Genomic DNA, 26,986 nt, shown 5'->3' with positions numbered 1-26,986 from the left:
ATTTAGAACATAGAACATAACAGCGCAGTACAGGCCCTTCGGCCCTCGATGTTGTGCCGACCAGTGGTACCAATCTAAAGCCCCTCTAATCTACACTATTCCAATATCATCCATATGTTTATCCAATAACCACTTGAACGCTCTCAATGTTGACGAGTCCACCACTGCTGCAGGCAGGGCATTCCACGCCCTTACTACTCTCTGAGTAAAGAACCTACCTCTAACATCTGTCCTATATCTCTCACCGCTCAATTTAAAGCTATGTCCCCTCGTGCTAGCCAACACCATCCGAGGAAGAAGGCTCTCACTATCCATCCTCTCTAATCCTCTGATCATCTTATATGCCTCTATTAAGTCACCTCTTAACCTTCTTCTCTCTAACTAAAACAACCTCAAGCCCCTCAGCCTTTCCTCATACGATTTTCCCACCATACCAGGCAACATCCTGGTAAATCTCCTCTGCACCCTTTCCAACACTTCCACGTCTTTCCTATAATGCAGCGACCAGAACTGTACGCAATACTCCAAATGCGGCCGCATCAGAGTTTTGTACAGTTGCAGCATGACCTCCTGGCTCCGAAACTCAATCCCTCTACCAATAAAAGCTAACACACCGTATGCCTTCTTAACAACCCTATCAACCTGGGTGCCAACTTTATGGGATCTATGCACATGGACACCCAGATCCCTCTGTTCATCCACACTACCAAGTATTTTACCATGAGCCCAGTACTCTGTATTCCTGTTACTCCTTCCAAAGTGAATCACCTCACACTTTTCCGCATTAAACTCCATTTGCCACCTCTCAGCCCAGCTCTGCAGCTTATCTATGTCCCTCTGTAACCTGCCACTTCCCTCCGCACTGTCTACAACTCCACCGACTTTAGTGTCATCCGCAAATTTACTAATCCATCCTTCCACGCCCTCATCCAAGTCATTAATAAAAATGACAAACAGCAGTGGCCCCAAAACAGATCCTTGCGGTACACCACTAGTAACTGAACTCCAGGATGAATATTTCCCATCAACCACCACCCTTTGTTTTCTTACAGCGAGCCAATTCCTGATCCAAACCACTAAATCACCCTCAATCCCATGTGTCCGTATTTTCTGCAAAAGCTGAATTATCTGGATTAAATTCCATCTGCAATTTCTCTGCCCAATTTTCCAGCCTATCTATATCCTGCTGTATTGTCCGACAATGTTCATCGCTATCCGCAAGTCCAGCCATCTTCGGGTCATCCGCAAACTTGCTGATCACACCAGTTACACCTTCTTCTAAATCATTTATATATATCACAAATAGCAGAGGTCCCAGTACAGAGCCCTGCGGAACACCACTGGTCACAGACCTCCAGCCGGAAAAAGACCCTTCGACTGTTACCCTCTGTCGCCTGTGGCCAAGCCAGTTTTCTACCCATCTAGCTACCTCTCCTTGTATCCCATGAGCCTTAACCTTCTTAACCAACCTGCCATGAGGGACTTTCTCAAATGCCTTACTGAAATCCATATAGACGACATCCATGGCCCTTCCTTCGTCAACCGTTTTTGTCACTTCCTCAAAAAACTCCACCAAATTTGTAAGGCACGACCTCCCTCTTACAAAACCATGCTGTCTGTCACTAATGAGATTGTTCCGTTCTAAATGTGCATACATCCTGTCTCTAAGAATCCTCTCCAACAACTTCCCGACCACGGACGTCAAGCTCACTGGCCTATAAATATCCGGGTTATCCCTGCTACCCTTCTTAAATCATGGTACCAGATTCGCTATCCTCAAACACGGGTGATTGAGAGCACCCCGGTGGAAGTGCCCCTACATAACAAGTACTCCTGTCTGAGTACTGTTGCGGGGGACAGCCCATCTGGGGGAAGCAGCAGTGGCCGTGTCTCCGGGGTGGAGTCCGGCCCTGTAACTCAGAGGGCTAAGGAAAGGAGGAGGAAGGCAGTATTAATCGGGGACTCGACAGTCAGGGGGACGGACAGGTGATTTTGCGGAGGCAGGCGGGAGTCTCGCATGGTGGTCTGCCTCCCTGGGGCTGGGATCCAGGATGTCGCTGGGCAAGTCCCAGAAATCCTGAGGTGGGAGGGAGAGGAGCCGGAGGTAGCAGTACATATTGGTACCGCTGATGTGGGTAAGAAGGGGGAAGGGAACATGAAAAAAGAGTATAGGGAATTAGGGAGACAGCCGAGAAGGAGGAAAGCAAAGGTAGTAATCTTGGGATTGCTGCCTGTGCCACGGGAAATCATAGAAATCATAGAAACCCTACAGTGCAGAAGGAGGCCATTCGGCCCATTGAGTCTGCACCGACCACAATCCCACCCAGGCCCTACCCCCACATATTTACCCGCTAATCCCTCTAACCTATGCATCTCAGGGGCAATTTTAACCTGGCCAATCAACCTAACCCGCACATCTTTGGACTGTGGGAGGAAACCGGGGCACCCGGAGGAAACCCACGCAAACACGAGGAGAATGTGCAACCTCCACACAGACAGTGACCCAAGCCGGGAATTGAACTCGGGACCCTGGAGCTGTGAAGCAGCAGTGCTAACCACTGTGTATAGGGAAGGTGAGGAAAGGAATGGCGTGAGGTGGAGGATGAATGTGTGGCTGAGGGAATGGTGCAGGGGGCAGGGATTCAGGTTCCTGGACCATTGGGACCTCTTTAGGGGCAGGTATGACCTGTATACTAAAAACGGGTGGCACTTGAATCCCAGGGGGACCAATATCCTGGCAGGAAGGTTGGCTAAGACTACTGGGGAGAGTTTAAACTAGATAGGTTGGGGGGAGGGGATCAAAGCGACATGACTGAGAGTGAGGAAGGTAGCTCGCAAACAGAGAAGGGTTATAGGCAGTGCAAGAGGGCAGGTGGACTGGGAACAGAGAAGGGGAGAGGTCAGACCATAGGACTGAGAGGTGTCTACTCTCATGCCAGGAGTATAGTGAATAAACAACTAGCTAAAGGAGGAGAGGGCTTGGGAGATGTTAGTAGCGCTTCAACAAACCGGGTCCAGACAAAGGCTGGCATAAAGACACTTTGCCTGAATGCACGAAGCATTCGAAACAAAGTAAATGAGTCGATGGCACAAATCCATACAATTGAATATGATCTAGTGTCCATCACAGAAACGTGGTTGCAGGGTGACCGGGACTGGGAACTGAATATCCAGTGTTATCAGGCATTTAGGAAGGATAGACAGGTAGAAAAAGGAGGTGGGGTAGCTTTGTTAAGAAAGGATAATATCAGGACAGTAGTGAGAGACAACATAGGCTCTAAGGAGCAAAACGTGGAATTGTTGTGGGTGGAGATAAAGAATAGTGGGGGGAGAAAGACACTGGTAGGCGTGGTCTATAGGCCCCCAAATAATAACTTAGAGGTGGGGAGGGCTATAAACAAGCAAATAATGAATGCGTGCAAAAGTGGAACGGCAATTATCATGGGGGATTTTAACCTACATATTGATTGGTCGACTCAAATTGGACGTGGAGGGCTTGAGGAAGAGTTCTTGGAATGCTGTCGGGATTGTTTCATTGAACAGTATGTTACAGAACCTACGAGAGAGCGAGCTATCTTGGATCTGGTTCTGTGCAATGAGACAGGTAGGATTAAGGATCTTCTTGTGAAGGATCCTCTTGGGATGAGTGATCATAATATGGTGGAATTTCTGATACAGATGGAGGGTGAGAAAGTAGGGTCCCAAACCAGTGTCCTCTGCTTGAACAGAGGGGAGTACGATAGGATGAGGGTGGAATTGGCTAATGTAGACTGGGCGAGCAGACTGGTAGGTAGGACAGCTGAGGAACAGTGGAGGATTTTTAAGGAGATTTTTTTTAAGTACTCAGCAAAAATATATTCCGGTGATAAGGAAGGACTGTAAGAAAAAGGATAACCGGACGCGGATAACGAAGGAAATAAAGGAGAGTATTAAAATAAAATCAGATGCGTACAGAGTGGCCAAAGATAGTGAAGAATTAGTGGATTGGGAAAGCTTTAAAGAAAAACAAAGAGCGACTAAGAAAGCGATTAAGAAAGGAAAGATAGATTATGAAACTAAACTAGCTCAAAATATAAAAAATGATAGTAAAAGTTTTTACAAGTATATAAAAAGGAATAGAGTGGCTAGAGTGAATGTTGGACCCTTGGAAGATGAGAGGGGGGATTTAATAGTGGAAAACGAGGAAATGGCTGAGACTTTAAATAAGTTCTTTGTGTCGGTCTTCATGGTGGAAGACACAAATAGTTTGCCGAATATTAGAGATCGAGAGTTGGTGGGCGGGGAGGTCCTTAATACAATTACTGTTACTAAGGAGGTGGTGCTTGGTAGACTAATAGGACTGAAGGTAGACAAGTCCCCGGGCCCCGATGGAATGCATCCCAGGGTACTGAAAGAAATGGCTGAGGTAATAGCAGATGCGTTAGTAGTAATTTATCAAAATTTGCTGGACTCTGGGGTAGTGCCGGCTGACTGGAAAACAGCTACTGTTACGCCGCTGTTTAAAAAAGGAAGTAGACAAAAGGTGGGTAACTACAGGCCGGTTAGCTTAACGTCCGTAGTTGGGAAGATGCTAGAGTCCATTATTAAAGAGGAAATAACAGAGCACCTGAATAAGAATGGTTCGATCAAGCAGACGCAGCATGGATTCATGAAGGGAAAGTCATGTTTGACGAATCTACTGGACTTTTATGAAGATGTCACTAGTGCGGTTGACAGAGGGGAACCGGTGGATGTGGTGTTTTTAGATTTCCAGAAGGCGTTCGATAAGGTGTCTCACAAAAGGTTGCTGCAGAAGATTGGGGTACACGGAGTTAGGGGTAAGGTGTTGGCGTGGATTGGGGATTGGCTATCTAACAGGAAGCAGAGAGTTGGGATAAATGGGTGCTTTTCTGGTTGGCAGTTGGTGACCAGTGGCGTGCCGCAGGGATCGGTGCTGGGGCCTCAATTGTTTACAATTTACATAGATGATCTGGAGGAGGGGACTGAATCTAGGGTATTCAAGTTTGCTGATGACACGAAGGTGAGTGGGAAAGCGAATTGCGTGGAGGACATGGAAAGTCTGCAGAGAGCTTTGGATAGGCTGAGCGAGTGGGCGAGGATCTGGCAGATGGAATATAACGTTAGCAAATGTGAGGTTATCCACTTTGGAAGAAATAATAGTAAATTGGAATATTATTTAAATGGAGAAAAATTACATCGTGCGACTGTGCAGAGGGACCTGGGGGTCCTTGTGCACGAATCGCAAAAACTCAGTCTGCAGGTGCAGCAGGTGATCAAGAAGGTGAATGGAATGTTGGCCTTTATCGCGAGGGGGATAGAATATAAAAGCAGGGAGGTCTTGCTGCAACTGTACAAGGCACTGGTGAGGCCGCAACTGGAGTACTGTGTGCAGTTTTGGTCCCCTTATTTGCGAAAGGATATATTGGCCTTGGAGGGAGTGCAGAGAAGGTTCACCAGGTTGATACCGGAGATGAGGGGTGTAGCTTATGAGGAGAGATTAAACAGATTGGGTCTGTACTCGTTGGAGTTTAGAAGGATGAGGGGTGATCCTATAGAGACATATAAGATAATGAAGGGGCTGGATAGGGTAGAGGTGGAGAGATTCTTTCCACTTAGAAGGGAAACCAGAACTAGAGGGCACAGCCTCAAAATAAGTGGGGGCCGGTTCAGAACAGAGTTGAGGGGGAACTTCTTCTCTCAGAGGGTAGTGAATCTCTGGAATTCTCTGCCCATTGAAGTGGTGGAGGCTTCCTCGTTGAATATGTTTAAATCACGGGTAGATAGTTTTCTGATCGATAAGGGAATTAGGGGATATGGGGAGCAGGCGGGTAAGTGGAACTGATTTGCTTCAGATCAGCCATGATCTTGTTGAATGGCGGGGCAGGCTCGAAGGGCCAGATGGCCTACTCCTGCTCCTATTTCTTATGTACTTATGTTCTTATGTCATCCGTACCAATATGTACCACGACCTCTGGCTGTTCACCCTCTCCCTTCAGAATGCTTTCTGTCTGTTCAGAGATATCCTGGACCCTAGCACCAGGGAGGAAACATCCCATCCTGGAGTCTCTTTCACATCCACAGAAACACCTATCTGCTCCCCTGACTATCGAGTCCCCTATAACTGTTGCTCTTCTGTGCCTTGACCTGCTGAGGGACCATTTTGCAGACAGCAATCACAACTCGGTTAGATTCAAGATTTTTATGGCCAAGATTGAGGGGCCTGAAATCCAACTTTTAAAGTGGAGGAAGGAATGCTTTTATAAGATCAGATATGATTTGGACAGAGTGGATGGGAACAGTGTGATTGGGACAGAGTGGATGGGAACAGTGTGATTGGGACAGAGTGGATGGGAACAGTGTGATTGGGACAGAGTGGATGGGAACAGTGTGATTGGGACAGAGTGGATGGGAACAGTGTGATTGGGACAGAGTGGATGGGAACAGTGTGATTGGGACAGAGTGGATGGGAACAGTGTGATTGGGACAGAGTGGATGGGAACAGTGTGATTGGGACAGAGTGGATGGGAACAGTGTGATTGGGACAGAGTGGATGGGAACAGTGTGATTGGGACAGAGTGGATGGGAACAGTGTGATTGGGACAGAGTGGATGGGAACAGTGTGATTGGGACAGAGTGGATGGGAACAGTGTGATTGGGACAGGCTGAGTGTGTGGGTATCTGCATGGCAGATGCAGCATGATGTAGATAAATGTGAGGTTATCCTGCTCCGCCATTCATTTTGATCATGGCTGATCATCGAATTCAATGTCCTGATCCCCCTCCCCCCCACATCCCTTGATCCCTTTAGCCCCAAGAGCGAAATCTAATTTCTTCTTGAAATCAGACAATGTTTTGGCCTCTGTGGGGGGTAGTGAATTCCACACATTCACCACCCTTCTGGGTCAAGAGATTTTTCCTCACCTCAGTTCTAAAAGGTTTACCCCTTATCCTCAAACTATGACCCCGAGTTCTGGACTCCCCCACCATCAGGCACATTCCGAATCTACCCTGTCTAACCCTGTTGGAATTTTATAAGTTTCTATGAGATCCCCTCTCACTCTTCTCAACTCCAGTGAATGTAATCCTAGCCGACTTAGTCTCTCCTCATATGACAAGACCTGCCATCCCAGGTATCAGCCTGGTAAACCTTCGCTGTGCTCCCTCTATAGCAAGGACATCCTTCCTCAGATAAGGACACCAAAACTGCACACAATACTCCAGGTGTGGCCTCACCAATGCTCTGTACAATTGCAGCAAAACATCCCTATCCCTATCCTCAAATCCTCTCGCTATGAAGGCCAACATATCATTCACCTTCTTTACTGCCTGCTGTACCTGCACGCTTACTTTCAGTTATTCAGTTATCAAGAAATTGCAAAGCAGATTATGGATAGGTGTGGGGGTCACAGGGTAGTTGTCATGGGGGACTTTAACCTTCCAAATATTGATTGGAACCCTTGTAGGTCGAATAGTTCAGATGGGGCAGTTTTTGTGCAGTGTGTACAGGAGGGTTTCCTGACACAATATGTGGATAGGCCGACAAGAGGTGGGGCCACATTGGATTTGGTTCTGGGTAATGAACCGGGCCAACTGTTAGATTTGGTTGTGGGAGAGCACTTTGGAGACAGTGACCACAATTCGGTGTCTTTCATTATTGCAATGGAGAGGGATAGGGCCATACGGCAGGGCAAGGTTTATAATTGGGGGAGGGGTAATTATGATGCGATTAGAAACATAGAAACATAGAAAACTACAGCACAAAACAGGCCCTTCGGCCCCACAAGTTGTGCCGAACATATCCCTACCTTTTAGGCCTACCTATAACCCTCCATCCTATTAAGTCCCATGTACTCATCCAGGAGTCTCTTAAAAGACCCTATTGAGGTTGCCTCCACCACCACTGACGGCAGCCGATTCCACTCGCCCACCACCCTCTGTGAGAAAAACTTCCCCCGAACATTTCCCCTGTACCTACCCCCCAGCACCTTAAACCTGTGTCCTCTCGTAGCAGCCATTTCCACCCTGGGAAAAAGCCTCTGAGAGTCCACCCGATCTATGCCTCTCAACATCTTATACACCTCTATTAGGTCTCCTCTCATCCTACGTCTCTCCAAGGAGCAAAGACTGAGCTCCCTCAGCCTATCCTCATAAGGCATGCCACTCAATCCAGGCAACATGCTTGTAAATCTCCTTGGCACCCTTTCAATCCTTTCCACATCCTTCCTGGAATGAGGCGACCAGAACTGAGCACAGTACTCCAAGTGGGGTCTGACGAGGGTGTTATGAGGCAAGAATTAGGGAGCATAAGATGGGAACAGGAACTTTCAGGGAAAGGCACAAATGAAAAGTGGAGCTTGTTGAAGGAACAAATACTGCGTGTCCTTGATAGGTATGTACGGAAACAGTAGAAATGGCAGAGGTGCTTAATGAGTCCCCCATGCAAGGCTTCTAGAAAAAGTGAGAGGGCATGGAATCCAAGGGGCAGCTGCCCTGTGGATGCAGAACTGGCTTGCCCAAAGGAGGCAGAGACTGTGTATAGATGGGTCGTTTTCTAAATGGAGGTCGGTCACCAGTGGTGTGCCCCAGGAATCTGTTCTGGGACCCTTGCTGTTTGTCATTTTCATAAATGACCTGGATGAGGAAGTGGAGGGATGGGTTGGCAAGTTTGCCATCGACACGAAGGTTGGTGGGGTTGTGGATAGTCTGGAGGGATGTCCGAAGTTACAGAGGAACATAAATAGGATGCAAGACTGGGCGGAGAAGTGGCAGATGGACTTCAACCCAGATAAATGCGGAGTGGTCCATTTTGGCAGGTCAAATAGGATGAAGGAGTACAATATAAAGGGAAAGGCTCTTAATACTGTCGAGGATCAGAAGGACCTTGGGGTCCGTGTCCATAGGACTCTAAAATCGGCCCCGCAGGTGGAGGAGGTGGTTAAGAAGGCGTATGGTGTGCTGGCCTTTATCAATCGAGGGATTGAGTTTAGGAGTCCGGGGATAATGATACAGCTATATAAGACCCTCGTCAGACCCCACTTGGAGTACTGTGCTCAGTTCTGGTCTCCTCATTACAGGAAGGATGTGGAAAAGATTGAAAGGGTGCAGAGGAGATTTACAAGGATGTTGCCTGGATTGAGTGGCATGCCTTATGAGGATAGGCTGAGGGAGCTCGGTCTTTTCTCCTTGGAGAGACGTCGGATGAGAGGAGACCTAATAGAGGTATATAAGATGTTGAGAGGCATAGATCGGGTGGACTCTCAGAGGCTTTTTCCCAGGGTGGAAATGGCTGCTACGAGAGGACACAGGTTTAAGGTGCTGAGGGGTAGGTACAGGGGAAATGTTAGGGGGAAGTTTTTCACACAGAGGGTGGTGGGCGAGTGGAATCGGCTGCCGTCAGTGGTGGTGGAGACAAACTCAATAGGGTCTTTTAAGAGACTCCTGGATGAGTACATGGGACTTAATAGGATGGAGGGTTATAGGTCGGCCTAAAAGGTAGGGTCGGCACAACTTGTGGGGCCGAAGGGCCTGTTTTGTGCTGTAGTTTTTCTATGTTTCTATGTCCCTGTGAGGCAGGGAGGAAATGGCCGAGTGAGGGAACCATGGTTCACAAAAGAGGTTGAATGTCTTGTCAAGAGGAAAAAGGAAGCGTATGTAAGGATGAGAAAACAAGGTTCAGTTGGGTCGCTTGAGGGTCACAAGGTAGCAAGGAATGTGCTTATTAAAAAAAAGGGCTTAGGGGAGCTAGGAGGGGGCATGAGAAGTCCTTGGCGGGTCGGATCAAGGAAAACCCCAAGGCTTTTTACTCTTATGTGAGGAATAAAAGAATGACCAGGATGAGGTTAGGGCCGGTCAAGGACAGTAGTGGGAATTTGTACATGGAGTTAGAAGAGATAGGAGAGGCGATGAATGAATACCTTTCTTCAGTGTTCACCAAGGAGAGGGGCCATGTTTTTGAGGATGAGTGTGTGATACAGGCTGGAGGAGGTAGATGTTCTGAGGGAAGATGTATTAGCAATTTTGAAAAACCTGAGGGTCGATAAGTCCCCTGGGCCAGATGGGATATATCCTAGGATTCTTTGGGAGGAAAGGGATGAGATTGCAGAGCCTTTGGCTTTGGTCTTTGGGTCCTCACTGTCCATGGAGATAGTGCCAGAGGACTGGAGAGTGGCGAATGTTGTTCCTCTGTTCAAGAAAGGAAATAGGAATGACCCTGGTAATTATAGGCCAGTTAGTCTTACTTCGGTGGTCGGTAAGTTAATGGAAAAGGTCCGGAGGGATCGGATTTATGACCATTCGGAAAGATGCAGCTTAATCCGAGATAGTCAACATGGATTCGTGAAGGTAAGTCTTGCCTCACAAATTTGATTGAATTCTTTGAGGAGGTAACTAAGTGTGTAGATGAAGATAGAGCAGTTGATGTCGTATACATGGATTTTAGTAAGGCGTTTGATAAGGTTCCCCATGGTCGGCTCATGAAGAAAGTAAGGAGGTGTGGGATAGAGGGAAATTTGGCCGATTGGATAAGTAACTGGCTATCTCATAGAAGACAGAGGGTGGTGGTGGATGGAAAATTTTCAGACTGGAGACCAGTTACCAGCGCTGTACCACAGGGATCAGTGCTGGGTCCTCTGCTTTTTGTGATTTTTATCAATGACCTGGAGGAGGGAGCTGAAGGGTGGGTCAGTAAATTTGCTGATGACACCAAGATTGGTGGAGTAGTGGATGAGGTGGAGGGCTGTTGTAGGCTGCAAAGAGATATAGATAGGATGTAAAGCTGGGCTGAAAAATGGCAAATGGAGTTTAACCCTGATAAATGTGAGGTGATTCATTTTGGTAGGACTAATTTAAATGTGGATTACAGGGTCAAAGGTAGGGTTCTGAAGACTGTGGAGGAACAGAGAGATCTTGGAGTCCATATCCACAGATCTCTGAAGGTTGCCACTCAAGTGGATAGAGCCGTGAAGAAGGCCTATAGTGTGTTCGCGTTTATTAACAGGGGGTTTGAGTTTAAGAGCCGTGGGGTTATGCTGCAACTGTACAGGACTTTAGTGAGACCACATTTGGAATATTGTGTGCAGTTCTGGTCACCTCACTATAAGAAGGATGTGGAAGTATTGGAGAGAGTGCAAAGGAGATTTACCAGGATGCTGCCTGGTTTGGAGGGTAGGTCTTATGAGGAACGGTTGAGGGAGCTAGGGCTTTTCTCTTTAGAGTGGAGGAGGATGAGAGGCGACTTAATAGAGGTTTATAAGATGATGAGGGGGATAGATCAAGTGGACGTTCAGAGACTATTTCCTCGGGTGAATGTAGCTGTTACTAGGGGGCATAACTATAAGGTTCATGGTGGGAGATATAGGAGGGATGTCCGATGTAGGTTCTTTACTCAGAGAGTGGTTGGGGTGTGGAATGGACTGCCTGCTGTGATAGTGGAGTCGGACACTTTAGGAATTTTCAAGCGGTTATTGGATAAGCACATGGAGCACACCAGGATGATAGGGAGTGGGTTAGCTTGATCTTGGTTTCGGACAAAGCTCGGCATAACATCGAGGGCCGAAGGGCCTGTACTGTGCTGTACTGTTCTATGTCCTATATGTTTTATGTTCTATTGATGCACGAGGATTCCAAGGTCTCGCTGACTATCCACCTCTCTCAATTTACACCCATTCAAGTAATAATGTCTTCCTATTATTGCTACCAAAGTGGATAACCTCACATTTATCCACATTATGCTGCATCCAGCAGGCAGTTACCCACACACTCAGCCTGTCCAATGCTTGAGATATATGTAATTATGTGGGCATAGTGTAGACAAGAAGAAACTTTTCTCCTTGGTGGAGGGATCAATGACCGGGAGGGCATGGATTTAAGGTCAGGGGCAGGAGGTTTAGAAACACAGAAGATGGTCGCAGGAGGTGGTCATTTGGCCCTTCGAGCCTGCTCCGCCATTCATTGGCTGATCATCCAACTCAATGACCAAATCCTGATTTTTCCCCTTAACCTTTGATCCCATTTGCCCCAAGAGGCTATATCCAGCCGCCGCTTGAATACATTCAATGTTTTGGCATCAGCCTGAATTCCACAGGCTCACCACTCTTTAGGTGAAGAAATGTCTCCTCATCTCTGTCCTAAATGGTCTACCCTGAATCCTCAGACTGTGACCCCTGGTTCTGGACGCCCCCACCATCGGGAACATCCTCCCTGCATCTACCCTGTCTAGTCCTGTTAGAATTTTATAAGTCTCTGTGAGATCCCCCCTCATTCGTCTGAACTCCAGTGAAAACAATCCTAACCTAGTCAATCTCTCCTCATACATCAGTCCCGCCATCCCCGGAATCAGCCTGGTAAACCTTCGCTGCACTCCCTCGAGAGCAAGAACATCCTTCCTCAGAAAAGGAGACCAAAACTGCACACAATACCCTGTGTGTGGCCTCACCAAGGCCCTGTATAATTGCAACAACCCATCCCTGCTCCTGTACTCGAACATACCATTTGCCTTCTTTACTGCCTGCTGCACCTGCATGCTTACCTTCAGTGACTGGTGCACAAGGACACCCAGGTCCCGCTGCACACTCCCCTCTCCCAATTTACACCCATTCAGGTAGTAATCTGCCACCTTGTTTTTGCTTCCAAAGTGAATAACCTCACACTTATCCAAATTATACTGCATCTGCCATTGATTTGCCCACTCACCCAACCTGTCCAGATCATTCTGAAGCATCTCTGCATCCTCGTCACAGTTCACCCTCCCACCCAACTTGGTATCATCTGCAAACTTTGAGATGCTAATTTTGTTCCCTCATCCAAATCATTAATATATATTGTGAATAGCTGGGGTCCCAGCACCGATCCCTGTGGCACCCCACTAGTTACTGCCTGCCAATTTGAAAAGCACCCATTAATTCCTACTCTTTGTTTCCTCTCTGCCAACCAGTTTTCTATCCATCTCAATACACTTCCCCCAATCCCATGCACTTTAATCTTGCACGATAATCTCTTGTGCAGACTCTGTCTGATCCTGCCACTGCTTTCTAAAAGCTCTATAAAGTCCTTGATAATGGATTCCAGAATTTTCCGCACAACGATGTTAAGCTTACTGGTCTATAATTCCCTGTTTTCTCTCTACCTCCCTTTCTGAATATTGGAGTGACATTCGCCACCTTCCAATCTGCAGGAACTGTAGAGACTATAAAATCCTGGAAGATGACGGTGTACGGGCGGCACGGTAGTACAGTGGTTAGCACTGCTGCTTCACAGCTCCAGGGTCCCGGGTTCGATTCCCGGCTCGGGTCACTGTCTGTGTGGAGTTTGCACATTCTCCTCGTGTCTGCGTGGGTTTCCTCCGGGTGCTCCGGTTTCCTCCCACAGTCCAAAGATGTGCGGGTTAGGTTGATTGGCCAGGTTAAAAATTGCCCCTTAGAGTCCTGGGATACGTAGGTTAGAGGGGTTAGCGGGTAAAATATATGGGGGTAGGGCCTGGGTGGGATTGTGGTCGGTGCAGACTCGATGGGCCGAATGGCCTCCTTCTGCACTGTAGGGTTTCTATGATTTCTATGATGACCACCAATGCATCCACTATTTCTCGAGCCACTTCCTTTCATACTCTTCAGTAGTTTAGAGGGGATGTGAGGAAAAATACTTTCACCCAGAGGGAGGTGGGAGTCCGGAACTCACTGCCTGAAAGGCTGGTGGAGGCAGAGACCCTCAATACAGCAGGATATAGATAGGCTGGAAAATTGGGCGGAGAGGTGGCAGATGGAGTTTAATCTGGATAAATGCGAAGTGATGCATTTTGGAAGAAATAATGTAGGGAGGAGTTATACAATAAATGGCAGAGTCATCAGGAGTATAGAAACACAGAGGGACCTAGGTGTGCAAGTCCACAAATCCTTGAAGGTGGCAACACAGGTGGAGAAGGTGGTGAAGAAGGCATATGGTATGCTTGCCTTTATAGGACGGGGTATAGAGTATAAAAGCTGGAGTCTGATGATGCAGCTGTATAGAACGCTGGTTAGGCCACATTTGGAGTACTGCGTCCAGTTCTGGTCGCCGCACTACCAGAAGGACGTGGAGGCGTTAGAGAGAGTGCAGAGAAGGTTTACCAGGATGTTGCCTGGTATGGAGGGTCTTAGCTATGAGGAGAGATTGTGTAGACTGGGGTTGTTCTCCTTGGAAAGACGGAGAATGAGGGGAGATCTAATAGAGGTGTACAAGATTATGAAGGGTATAGATAGGGTGAACAGTGGGAAGCTTTTTCCCAGGTCGGAGGTGACGATCACGAGGGATCACAGGTTCAAGGGGCGAAGTATAACTCAGATATCAGAGGGATGTTTTTTTACACAGCGGGTGGTGGGGGCCTGGAATGCGCTGCCAAGTAGGGTGGTGGAGGCAGGCATGCTGACATCGTTTAAGACGTACCTGGATAGTCACATGAGCAGCCTGGGAATGGAGGGATACAAACGATTGGTCTAGTTGGACCAAGGAGCGGCACAGGCTTGGAGGGCCGAAGGGCCTGTTTCCTGTGCTGTACTGTTCTTTGTTCTTTGTTCATAACATTTCAGAAATATTTAGATGCGCACTTGCGATGACAAGCCATACAAGGCTACGTACCAGTATTGGGAAGTGGGATTAGAATCGTGGGCTGGTGTGTTTTCAACCGGTGCCAACGTGATGGGCTGAAGGGCCTTTTTCTGTGTGGATACGTCTCTGACAATGTCTCTATGACTGTAATTGTTGTAGCATTGGTGGCAGTGTCTGTGTCCCAGTCTCTGGAATTCCCTCCCAGCATGTCTCCACCTCTCTACATCCCTTTCCTCCATGAAGACATTCCGTAACCCCAGCCGAGTGTTTGGACACCAGTGTCTCCTGATGTGACTCGCTCTCAGACGAGGCTCCTGTGAAATAGCTTGGGAACATTTTATTCACAACACTACGTAAATCAAAGTTGTTGTAGCTTACCCAATGAGACGCCTGGTCCCTGTGCCCCTCCCCCAGTAAAGGCATTGACCAATGAGACGTCCGTTCCTGTGTCCAACCCCCCAGTAAATGCATTGACCAATGAGACGTCCATTCCTGTGTCCAACCCCCCAGTAAATGCATTGACCAATGAGACGTCCATTCCTGTGTCCAACCCCCCAGTAAAGGCAGACCAATGAGACGTCCATTCCTGTGTCCAACCCCCCAGTAAAGGCATTGACCAATGAGACGTCCATTCCTGTGTCCCAACCCCCCAGTAAAGGCATTGACCAATGAGATGTCCGTTCCTGTGTCCCTCCCCCAGTAAAGGCATTGACCAATGGGACGTCCGTTCCTGTGTCCAACCCCCCAGTAAAGGCATTGACCAATGAGATGTCCGTTCCTGTGTCCAACCCCCCAGTAAAGGCATTGACCAATGAGATGTCCGTTCCTGTGTCCAACCCCCCAGTAAAGGCATTGACCAATGAGACGTCCGTTCCTGTGTCCAACCCCCCAGTAAAGGCATTGACCAATGAGATGTCCGTTCCTGTGTCCAACCCCCCAGTAAAGGCATTGACCAATGAGACGTCCGTTCCTGTGCCCCTCCCCCAGTAAATGCATTGACCAATGAGAGGTCCGTTCCTGTGTCCCTCCCTTTGTAACGTGATGTTGTTACCTTGTTCATGTAACTTTCCAGGAAAGACCCACGGAACATTGCAGCCATCCAATCACAGCTTGAGATCAGTAAGGGTTTATGGGCAGGAATATGTTCACTCCCCACCTCAAAGACGACATCTGAAACAACACCAAAGGCAGTCTCACCATCAGCTATACAGAGTGCATAGGCCTGCCACTGACTGAGAGCACAGCCCAGGAGTCTAATACAGCTATACAGAGTGCATAGGCCTGCCGCTGACTGAGAGCACAGCCAGGAGGATAATACAGCTATACAGAGTGCATCGGCCTGCCACTGACTGAGAGCACAGCCAGGAGGATAATACAGCTATACAGAGTGCATAGGCCTGCCACTGACTGAGAACACAGCCAGGAGGATAATACAGCAAGACTGAGAAGAGCCAGGAGGATAATACAGCAAGACTGAGAAGAGCCAGGAGGATAATACAGCAAGACTGAGAAGAGCCAGGAGGATAATACAGCAAGACAGAGCCGAGCTGGGAGGATAATACAGCAAGACAGAGAAGAGCCAGGAGGATAATACAGCAAGACTGAGAGCAGAACCTGGAGGATAATACAGCAAGACTGAGAAGAGCCAGGAGGATAATACAGCAAGACTGAGAGCAGAACCTGGAGGATAATACAGCAAGACTGAGAAGAGCCAGGAGGATAATACAGCAAGACAGAGAAGAGCCAGGAGGATAATACAGCAAGACAGAGAAGAGCCAGGAGGATAATACAGCAAGACAGAGAAGAGCCAGGAGGATAATACAGCAAGACAGAGAAGAGCCAGGAGGATAATACAGCAAGACTGAGAAGAGCCAGGAGGATAATACAGCAAGACAGAGAAGAGCCAGGAGGATAATACAGCAAGACAGAGAAGAGCCAGGAGGATAATACAGCAAGACAGAGCCGAGCTGGGAGGATAATACAGCAAGACAGAGAAGAGCCAGGAGGATAATACAGCAAGACTGAGAGCAGAACCTGGAGGATAATACAGCAAGACTGAGAAAAGCCAGGAGGATAATACAGCAAGACTGAGGGCAGAACCTGGAGGATAATACAGCAAGACTGAGAAGAGCCAGGAGGATAATACAGCAAGACAGAGAAGAGCCAGGAGGATAATACAGCAAGACAGAGAAGAGCCAGGAGGATAATACAGCAAGACTGAGAAGAGCCAGGAGGATAATACAGCAAGACAGAGAAGAGCCAGGAGGATAATACAGCAAGACAGAGAAGAGCCAGGAGGATAATACAGCAAGACTGAGAGCAGAACCGGGAGGATAATACAGCATGACTGAGCGCCGAGCTGGGAGGATAACACAGCAAGACTGAGAGAGGAGCCAGGAGGATCATAGAGAAACCAGGAGGATAATACAGCAAGACTGAGAGGGGAGCTGGGAGGAAAATACAGCAAGACCGAGAGAGGAGCCTGGAGGATAATACAGCAAGTCTGAGAGCAGAACCGGGAGAATAATACAGCAAGACTGTGAGAGAAGCCGGGGGGATACTACAGCAAGACTAAGAGTGGAGCCAGGAGGATAATACGCAAAGACAGAGAGGAGCCAGGAGGATAATACAGAAAGACCGAGAGAGGAGTCGGGAGGATAATACAGCAAGACCTGGGTGTGCAAGTCCACAGATCCTTGAAGGTGATGTCACAGGTGGAGAAGGTGGTGAAGAAGGCATATGGCATGCTTGCCTTTATAGGACGGGGCATAGAGTATAAAAGTTGGGGTCTGATGTTGCAGGTGTGTTGAACGTTGGTTCGGCCGCATTTGGAATACTGCGTCCAATTCTGGTCGCCACACTACCAGAAGGATGTGGAGGCTTTGGAGAGAGTACAGAGGAGGTTTACCAGGATGTTGCCTGGTATGGAGGGGCTTAGATATGAGGAGTGATTGGGTAAACTGGGGTTGTCCTCCCTGGAAAGACGGAGGATGCGGGGAGACTTAATAGAGGTGTATAAAATTATGAAAGGCATAGATAAGGTGAACGGTGGGAAGCTTTTCCCCAGGTCGGTGGTGACGTTCACGAGGGGTCATAGGTTCAAGGTGAAGGGGGGGAGGTTTAACACAGATATCAGAAGGACATATTTTACACAGGGGGTGGCGGGGGCCTGGAATGTGCTGCCAGGCAAGGTGGTGGAGGCGGACACACTGGGAACGTTTAAGACTTATCTAGATAGCCATATGAACGGAGTGGGAATGGAGGGATACAAAAGAATGGTCTAGTTTGGACCAGGGAGTGGCACGGGCTTGGAGGGCCGAAGGGCCTGTTCCTGTGCTGTATTGTTCTTTGTTAAATCTCACGGGATAAAAGGTGAGCTAGCTAGATGGGTGGAGAACTGGCTTAGCCATAGAAAACAGAGCATAGCAGTGGAGGGGTCTTTTTCCGGTTGGAGGTCTGTGACTAGTGGAGTTCTGCAGGGCTCTGTACTGGGACCTCTGCTATTTGTGATATACATAAATGATTGGGAGGAAGATGTAGCTGGTCTGATTAGTAAGTTTGCGAACGACACAAAGATTGCTGGAGTTGCGGATAGTGCTGAACATTGTCAGAGAATACAGCAGGATACAGATAGGCTGGAACATTGGGCGGAGAAATGGCAGATGGAATTTAATCCAGATAAATGCGAAATGATGCATTTCGGTAGATCTAATGTAAGGGGGAGCTATACAATAAATGGCAGAACCATCAGGAGTATAGACACACAGAGGGACCTGGGTGTACAAGTCCACATATCCTTAAAGGTGGCACCACAGGTAGAGAGGGTGGTGAAGAAGGCATATGGCATGCTTGCCTTTATTGGACAGGGCATAGAATATAAAAGTTGGCATATGATGTTGCGGCTGTATAGAACGTTGGTTAGGCCGCATTTGGAATACTGCGTCCAGTTCTGGTCGCCACACTACCAGAAAGACGTGGAGGCTTTGGTGAGATTGCAGAGAAGGTTTACCAGGATGTTGCCTGGTATGGAGGGGCTTAGCTATGAGGAGAGATTGGGTAAACTGGGGATGTTCTCCCTGGAAAGACGGAGGATGAGGGGCGACCTAATAGAGGTGTATAAAATTATGAAGGGCATCGATAGGGTGAACAGTGTGATGCTTTTACCCAGGTCGGAGGTGACGAACACAAGGGGTCACAGGTTAAAGGTGAGGGTACTGATGATACAAAGATTGCTGATGATACAAAAATTGGAGGTGTAGTGGACAGTGAGGAAGGTTTTCAAAGCTTGCAGAGGGATTTGGACCAACTAGAAAAATAAGCTGAAAAATGGCAAATGGAATTTAACGTAGACAAGTGTGAGATATTGCACTTTGGAAGGACAAACCAAAGTAGAACGTACAGGGTAAATGGTAGGACTCTGAAGAGTGCAGTTGAACAGAGGGATCTGGGAATACAGGTACAGAATTTCCTAAAAGTGACGTCACAGGTGGATAGGGTCGTAAAGAGTGCCTTTGGTACATTGGCCTTTATAAATCGGAGTATCGAGTATAAAAGTTGGAGTGTTATGGTAAGGTTATATAAGGCATTGGTGAGGCCGAATTTGGAGTATTGTGTACAGTTTTGGTCACCTAGTTACAGGAAGGATGTAAATAAGATTGAAAGAGTGCAGAGAAGGTTCACAAGGATGTTGCCGGGAGATGAGAAGCTGAGTTTACAGAGAGAGATTGAATAGGTTGGGACTTTATTCCCTGGAGCGTAGAAGATTGAGGGGAGATTTGATAGAGGTGTATAAGATTTTGATGGGTTGAGATAGAGTGAATGCAAGCAGGCTTTTTCCGCTGAGGCTAGGGGAGAAAAAACCCAGAGGGCATGGGTTAAGGGTGAAAGGAGAAAAGTTTAAAGGGAATATTAGGGGGGGCTTCTTCACGCAGAGAGTGGTGGGAGTGTGGAATGAGCTGCCGGATAAAGTGGTAAATGCGGGGTCACTTTTAACATTTAAGAAAAACTTGGACGGGTTCATGGATGAGAGGGGTGTGGAGGGATATGGTCCAAGTGCAGGTCAGTGGGACTAGGCAAAAAATGGTTCGGCACAGACAAGAAGGGCCAAAAGGCCTGTTTCTGAGCTGTAATTTTCTATGGTTCTATGGGGCAAGGTTCAACACAGATGTCAGGGGGACATATTTTACACAGAGGGTGGTGGGGGCCTGGAATGCACTGCCAAGCAAGGTGATTATGGCGGACACGCTGGGATCGTTTAAGACTTATCTAGATAGCCACATGAACAGAGTGGGAACAGAGGGATACAAACGAATGGTCTAATTGGGCACATGAGCGGCGCAGGCTTGGAGGGCCGAAGTGCCTGTTCCAGTGCCGTATTGTTCTTTTGTTTGAGAGAGGAGCCAGGAGTATAAGGCAGCAAGACCGAGAGTGAGACTAAGAGGGGAGCTGAAAGACTTTGTCAAAGGCATGGTGAAATCCATGTAAACTACATCAACCACACTGCCCTCATCCACACACATGGTTACATGTGCAAAAAATGCAATCAAATTTGTTAGGCATGACCTCCGTCTGACAAAACCATGCTGACTATCCCTGATCAAACCTTCCCTCTCCAAGTGGAGATAGATTCTCTCCTTCAGAATCTTCTCCAGTAGTTTCCCAACCACAGACGTGAGACTCACTGGTCTGTAGTTCCATAGAACCATAGAAAATTACAGCTCAGAAACAGGCCTTTTGGCCCATGTCTGTGCCGAACCATTTTTTGCCTAGTCCCACTGACCTGCACTTGGACCATATCCCTCCACATCCCTCTCAGACATGAACCCGTCCAAGTTTTTCTTAAATGTTAAAAGTGACCCTGCATTTACCACTTTATTCAGCAGCTCGTTCCACACTCCCACCACTCTCTGCGTGAAGAAGCCCCCCCTAATATTCCCTTTAAACTTTTCTCCTTTCACCCTTAACCCATGCCCTCTGGTTTAAGTCTCCCCTAGCCTCAACGGAAAAAGCCTGCTTGCATTCACTCTATCTATACCCATCAAAATCTTATACACCGCTATCAAATCTCCCCTCAATCTTCTACGCTCCAGGGAATAAAGTCCCAACCTATTCAATCTCTCTCTGTAAACTCAGCTTCTCAAGTCCCGGCAACATCCTTGTGAACCTTCTCTGCACTCTTTCAACCTTATTTACATCCTTCCTGTAACTAGGTGACTAAAACTGTACACAATACTCCAAATTCGGCCTCACCAATGCCTTATATAACACTCCAACTTTTATACTCGATACTCCGATTTATAAAGGCCAATGTACCAAAGGCACTCTTTACGATCCTATCCACCTGTGACATCACTTTTAGGAAATTCTGTACTTGTATTCCCAGATCCCTCTGTTCAACTGCACTCTTCAGAGTCCTACCATTTACCCTGTACGTTCTTCTTTGGTTTGTCCTTCCAAAGTGCAATATCTCACACTTGTCTGCATTAAATTCCATTTGCCATTTTTCAGCCCATTTTTCTAGTTGGTCCAAATCCCTCTGCAAGCTCTGAAAACCTTCCTCACTGTCCACTACACCTCCAATCTTTGTATCATCAGCAAATTTGCTGATCCAATTTACGACATCATCATCCAGATCATGGATATAGATGACAAACAACAATGGACCCAACACCAATCCCTGCGGCACACCACTAGTCACAGGCCTCCACTCAGAGAAGCAATCCTCCACAACCACTCTCTGACTTCTTCCATTGAGCCAGTGTCTAATCCAATTTACTCCCCACGTATACTGCGGATAGTTGGGAACCTGTCTCGGGGGCAGGGAATTCATATGGTGTTCGTGGAAGTGGAAATGACTAGGGTTGGGAAGCATTTTCCGATCAGGGCCATTGTGATCTCCTGGACTCGTTTCGATCGCCTCAGGGGTCGGAGAGGAATTTCCCAGATTTTTTTTCCCCATATTGGCCCTGGGGTTTTCACTCTGGGTTTTCGCCTCTCCCTGGAGATCACATGGTCTGGAATGGGGGGGTGGGGGTGAGTTAATAGGTTGTGATGAACAAAGCATCGTAGCTGTGAGGGACAGCTCGGTGGATAGGATATTGGTATGTAGATAGGCTGGAAAATTGGGCGGGGATCCTGGATTCAGGATTCAATCCTGGACCGGGGAGCAGCGCGGGCTTGGAGGGCCGAAGGGCCTGTTCCTGTGCTGTATTGTTCTTTGTTCTTTGTTCTTTGACTGTACCTTCCTAACTAACCTCCCATGGGGGACCTTGTCAAAGGCCTTGCTGAAATCCAGGTGGACAACATCCACCGCCTTCCCTTCATCCACTTTCCTGGTAACCTCCTCGAAAAACTCTAATAGATTGGTCAAACATGACCTACCACGCACAAAGCCATGTTGACTCTCCCTAATAAGTCCCTGTCTATCCAAATATTTGTAGATCCTATCCCTTATCACACCTTCCAATAACTTGCCCACCACCGACATCAAACTTACTGGCCTATAATTTCCTGAATTTCTTTTGGAACCTTTTTTAAACAACGGGACAATTGAGCCACCCTCCAATCATCCGGCACTTCCCCCGTGAATACTGACATTTTAAATATGTCTGCCAGGGCCCCTGTAAGTTCAACACTAGCTTCCCTCAAGGTCCGAGGGAATACCCTGTCCGGTCCTGGGGATTTATCCACTCTGATTTGCCTCAAGACAGCGAGCACCTCCTCCCCTTTAATCTGTAAAGGTTCCATGACCTCCCTACCTGTTTGCCCTATTTCTGTAGACTCCATACCCGTTTCCTCAGTAAATACGGATGCAAAAAAACCATTTAGTATCTCCCCCATCTCTTTTGGTTCCATACACAGTCTACCACACTGGTCTTCAAGAGGACCAATTTTATCCCTCACTATCCTTTTGCTCCTCACATACCTATAGAAGCTCTTTGGATTTTCCTTCACTCTGTCTGCCAAAGCAACCTCATGTCTTCTTTGAGCCCTCCTGATTTCCCTCTCAAGTAGCTTCTTGCACTTTTTATACTCCTCGAGCATCTGATCTGTTCCTTACTGCCTGTACATTTCATACAACTCTCTCTTCCTCTTAATCAGTGTTACAATCTCCCTCGAGAACCAAGGTTCCTTATTCCTATTTACTTTGCCTTTAATCCTGACAGGAACATACAAACTCTGCACTCTCAAAATGTCTCCTTTGAAGGTGAAGGCGGGAATGGGAACTTTGTCACACTTAAGCATTAAGACCCGAACTCTGTGATTTTGTCAGAAACACTGTAGAATTCATTGTTTTTGTTAGAGTTCATTGTTTTGGTGCACTCAGGCCAGATAAGAGGAACAGCTATTCTTTCTGTCTCCACTTGTTATTCAGGAATGCGGTTAACCCAGCTCGAAATTAGCTAAACAGTCTCCATTTTCATGTACCTTTGTTTCATACGGTGAAGCTGACATGTATGCCTTTGGTCTTTGTATAACAATAGATAGATATATATATATTCATTATATACCATTCATGCTCACCATATAGATATAGACTTTGATACGGACCCCTATACCCTTGTCTGCATATTAGTTAACTTGTTTGTGCAAAACCTGTGATGTTGTTTCAAGGCTATGAATGACGCACAGGATAGGACAGAATCAATCGCGGCCTTGGAGATTGCCGCAACTCCGCAAACGAAGAAATTGTCGAGGCAGCAAGGATCCCACAATGAACGACTAACAGTGACAGACATCCTGGAAAATTTGTAATGTAATGAGGGCGGAACCGAAAGGTATAAAACTCTGCTCTTAACTCATATTCGAAGAGAACATAGAACATAGAACATAGAACATAGAACATAGAACATTACAGCGCAGAACAGGCCCTTCGGCCCACGATGTTGCACCGACCAGTTAAAAAAAAAAACTGTGACCCTCCAACCTAAACCAATTTCTTTTCGTCCATGAACCTATCAACGGATCTCTTAAACGCCCCCAAACTAGGCGCATTTACTACTGATGCTGGCAGGGCATTCCAATCCTTCACCACCCTCTGGGTAAAGAACCTACCCCTGACATCGGTTCTATAACTACCCCCCCTCAATTTAAAGCCATGCCCCCTCGTGCTGGATTTCTCCATCAGAGGAAAAAGGCTATCACTATCCACCCTATCTAAACCTCTAATCATCTTATATGTTTCAATAAGATCCCCTCTTAGCCGCCGCCTTTCCAGCGAAAACAATCCCAAATCCCTCAGCCTCTCCTCATAGGATCTCCCCTCCATACCAGGCAACATCCTGGTAAACCTCCTCTGCACCCTCTCCAAAGCCTCCACATCCTTCCTGTAATGTGGAGACCAGAACTGCACACAGTACTCCAAGTGCGGCCGCACCAGAGTTGTGTACAGTTGCAACATAACGCTACGACTCCTAAATTCAATCCCCCTACCAATAAACGCCAAGACACCATATGCCTTCTTAACAACCTTATCTACTTGATTCCCAACTTTCAGGGATCTATGCACACATACACCTAGATCCCTCTGCTCCTCCACACTATTCAAAGTCCTCCCGTTAGCCCTATACTCAACACATCTGTTATTCCTACCAAAGTGAATTACCTCACACTTCTCCGCATTAAACTCCATCCGCCACCTCTCGGCCCAACTTTGCAACCTGTCTAAGTCTTCCTGCAAACTACGACACCCTTCCTCACTGTCTACCACACCACCGACTTTGGTGTCATCAGCAAATTTGCTAATCCACCCAACTATACCCTCATCCAGATCATTAATAAATATTACAAACAGCAGTGGCCCCAAAACAGATCCCTGAGGTACACCACTTGTAACCGCACTCCATGATGAATATTTACTATCAACCACCACCCTCTGTTTCCTATCCGCTAGCCAATTCCTGATCCAATTTCCTAGATCACCCCCAATCCCATACATCTGCATTTTCTGCAGAAGCCTACCATGGTGAACCTTATCAAACGCCTTACTAAAATCCATATATACCACGTCCACTGCCTTGCCCCCATCCACCTCCTTGGTCACTTTCTCAAAAAACTCAATAAGGTTAGTAAGGCACGACCTACCTGCCACAAAACCATGCTGACCATCACCTATCAATTCATTACTCTCCAAATAACTATAAATCCTATCCCTTATAATTTTTTCCAACATCTTGCCGACAACAGAAGTGAGACTCACCGGTCTATAATTCCCGGGGAAGTCTCTGTTCCCCTTCTTAAACAATGGGACAACATTCGCTAACCTCCAATCTTCTGGTACTATACCAGAGGCCAACGACGACCTGAAGATCAGAGCCAGAGGCTCTGCAATCACTTCTCTTGCCTCCCAGAGAATCCTTGGATAAATCCCATCCGGACCAGGGGATTTATCTATTTTCAGACCCTCCAGAATATCCTGCACATCCTCCTTATCAACTGTAATACTGTCTATTCTACTCCCTTGCAACCCAGTGTCCTCCTCCACTGTTAGGAACCTCACTTCTCTCACAATTGTGAAATAAACCTGCACTTTGATCCACTAATAGTGCCAGAGGTTTTTTACCTACAACAGAAGGCCTCCCACTTTCCATTTACATCCTTACCAGAGAACAGCCTGTGCCAATCCACACTTCCCAGATCCCTTCTCACTTCATCAAATTTGGCCTTTTTCCAGTTCAGAACTTCAACCCGAGGACCAGATCTATCCTTATCCACGGTCAGGTTGAAACTAATGGCATTATGATCACTGGATCCAAAGTGTTCCCTCACACTCACATCCATCACCTGCCCTAACTCATTTCCCAAGAGGAGACCACAGCACCAAGGTACAGGGAGCCGTTCAATTGGGGGGAGAAAAAAGAAATGTAGTAGAAATTGGGGATAGTACACTTTTGGATGCTGTTGGGGGGGGGGACTTAGCAGGGGTAAGCCATGGTGTACAGGTCACTGGCTCAGAGTCTGTCCTTGTGGCTCAGAAGGGAAGGGGGGAGAGGAGTAGAGGATTAGTCATTGGGGACTCCATAGTTAAAGGGACGGATAGGAGATTCTGTGGGAACGAGAGAGACTCGCGGTCGGTGTGTTGCCTCCCAGGAGCCAGAGTCCGTGATGTCTCGGATCGTGTTTTCGGGATCCTTAAGGGGGAGGGGGACCAGCCCCAAGTTGTGGTTCACATAGGCACTCAAGACACAGGTAGGAAAAGGGATGGGGATGTAAGGCAGAAATTCAGGGAGTTAGAGTGGAAGCTTAGGGCTGGAACAAACAGAGTTGTTATCTCTGGTTTGTTACCCGTGCCACGTGATAGTGAGGAGAGGAATAGGGAGAGAGAGCAGTTGAACACGTGGTTACAGGGATGGTGCAGGAGGGAGGGATTCAGATACCTGGACAATTGGGGCTCTTTCTGGGGTAGGTGGGACCTCTACAAACAGGATGACCTCTACCAACAGGAGACTTGGGGACAGGGACAGGACTGGATACTTCAGGTGCCGGGTTTCAGATGTTTCAGAAAGGACAGAGAGGGAGGCAAAAGAGGGGGGGGGAGTGGCACTGCTGATCAGGGATAGTGTCACAGCTGTAGAGAAGGTGGAAGCCGCGGAGGGATTGTCTACGGAGTCTCTGTGGGTGGAAGTCCGGAGCGGGAAGGGGTCGATAATTTTGCTGGGTGTTTTCTACAGGCCGCCCAAATAGTAACAGGGATGTTGAGGAGCAGATAGGGAAACAGATCCTGGAGATAAAAAGAACAAAGAACAGTACAGCACAGGAAACAGGCCCTTCGGCCCTCCAAGCCTGTGCCGCTCATGTAGGAATGTAGGAATAAGATGTAGGAGTAACAGGGTTGTCGTGATGGGAGACTCTAATTTCCCAAACATCGATTGGAATATCCCCAGGGCAAGGGGTTTGGATGGGGAGGAGTTTGTTAGGTGTGTTCAGGAGGGTTTCCTGACACAGCATGTGGATAAGCCAACAAGAGGAGAGGGTGTACTCGACCTGGTACTGGCTAATGAGCCTGGAGAGGTGTCGGATCTCTCAGTGGGGGAGCATCTTGGGGATAGTGATCATAACTCTATCTCCTTTACGCTAGCATTGGAAAGAGATAGGATCAGGCAAGCTAGGAAAGTGTGTATCTGGAGTAAGGGGAAATATGAAGCCATCAGGCAGGAGATTAGAGGCGTAAATTGGAAGGTGGCATTCTCGGGGAAAAGTACTGAAGTAAGGTGGCAGATTTTCAAGGAATGTTTGTCTGGAGTTCTGCATGACAACAAAGAACAAAGAACAGTACAGCACAGGAAACAGGCCCTTCGGCCCTCCAGGCCTGTGCCGCTCCTTGGTCCAACTGGACCAATCGTTTGTATCCCTCCATTCCCAGGCTGCCCATGTGACTATCCAGGTAAGTCTTAAACGATGTCAGCGTGCC

At 47.6% G+C, this 26,986-nt stretch overlaps 1 protein-coding gene across 2 annotated transcripts in view; it reads right to left on the bottom strand.

Annotated features, from left to right (window-relative positions):
* LOC144486846 (rho-related BTB domain-containing protein 2-like) overlaps window positions 1–26,986 on the bottom strand; it is a 289,061-nt gene that overhangs the window by 182,762 nt on the left and 79,313 nt on the right. For both annotated transcript variants that reach the window (XM_078204866.1, XM_078204867.1), the window contains exon 6: window positions 15,629–15,747. In XM_078204866.1, coding sequence (XP_078060992.1) covers window positions 15,629–15,747 — 119 coding nt within the window. The remainder of the gene's footprint in view (window positions 1–15,628; window positions 15,748–26,986) is intronic.

The sequence above is a fragment of the Mustelus asterias genome, unplaced genomic scaffold (genome assembly GCF_964213995.1).
Source record: "Mustelus asterias unplaced genomic scaffold, sMusAst1.hap1.1 HAP1_SCAFFOLD_490, whole genome shotgun sequence".
NCBI lineage: Eukaryota > Metazoa > Chordata > Chondrichthyes > Carcharhiniformes > Triakidae > Mustelus > Mustelus asterias.
This window is presented reverse-complemented; position numbering and strand designations above follow the sequence as displayed.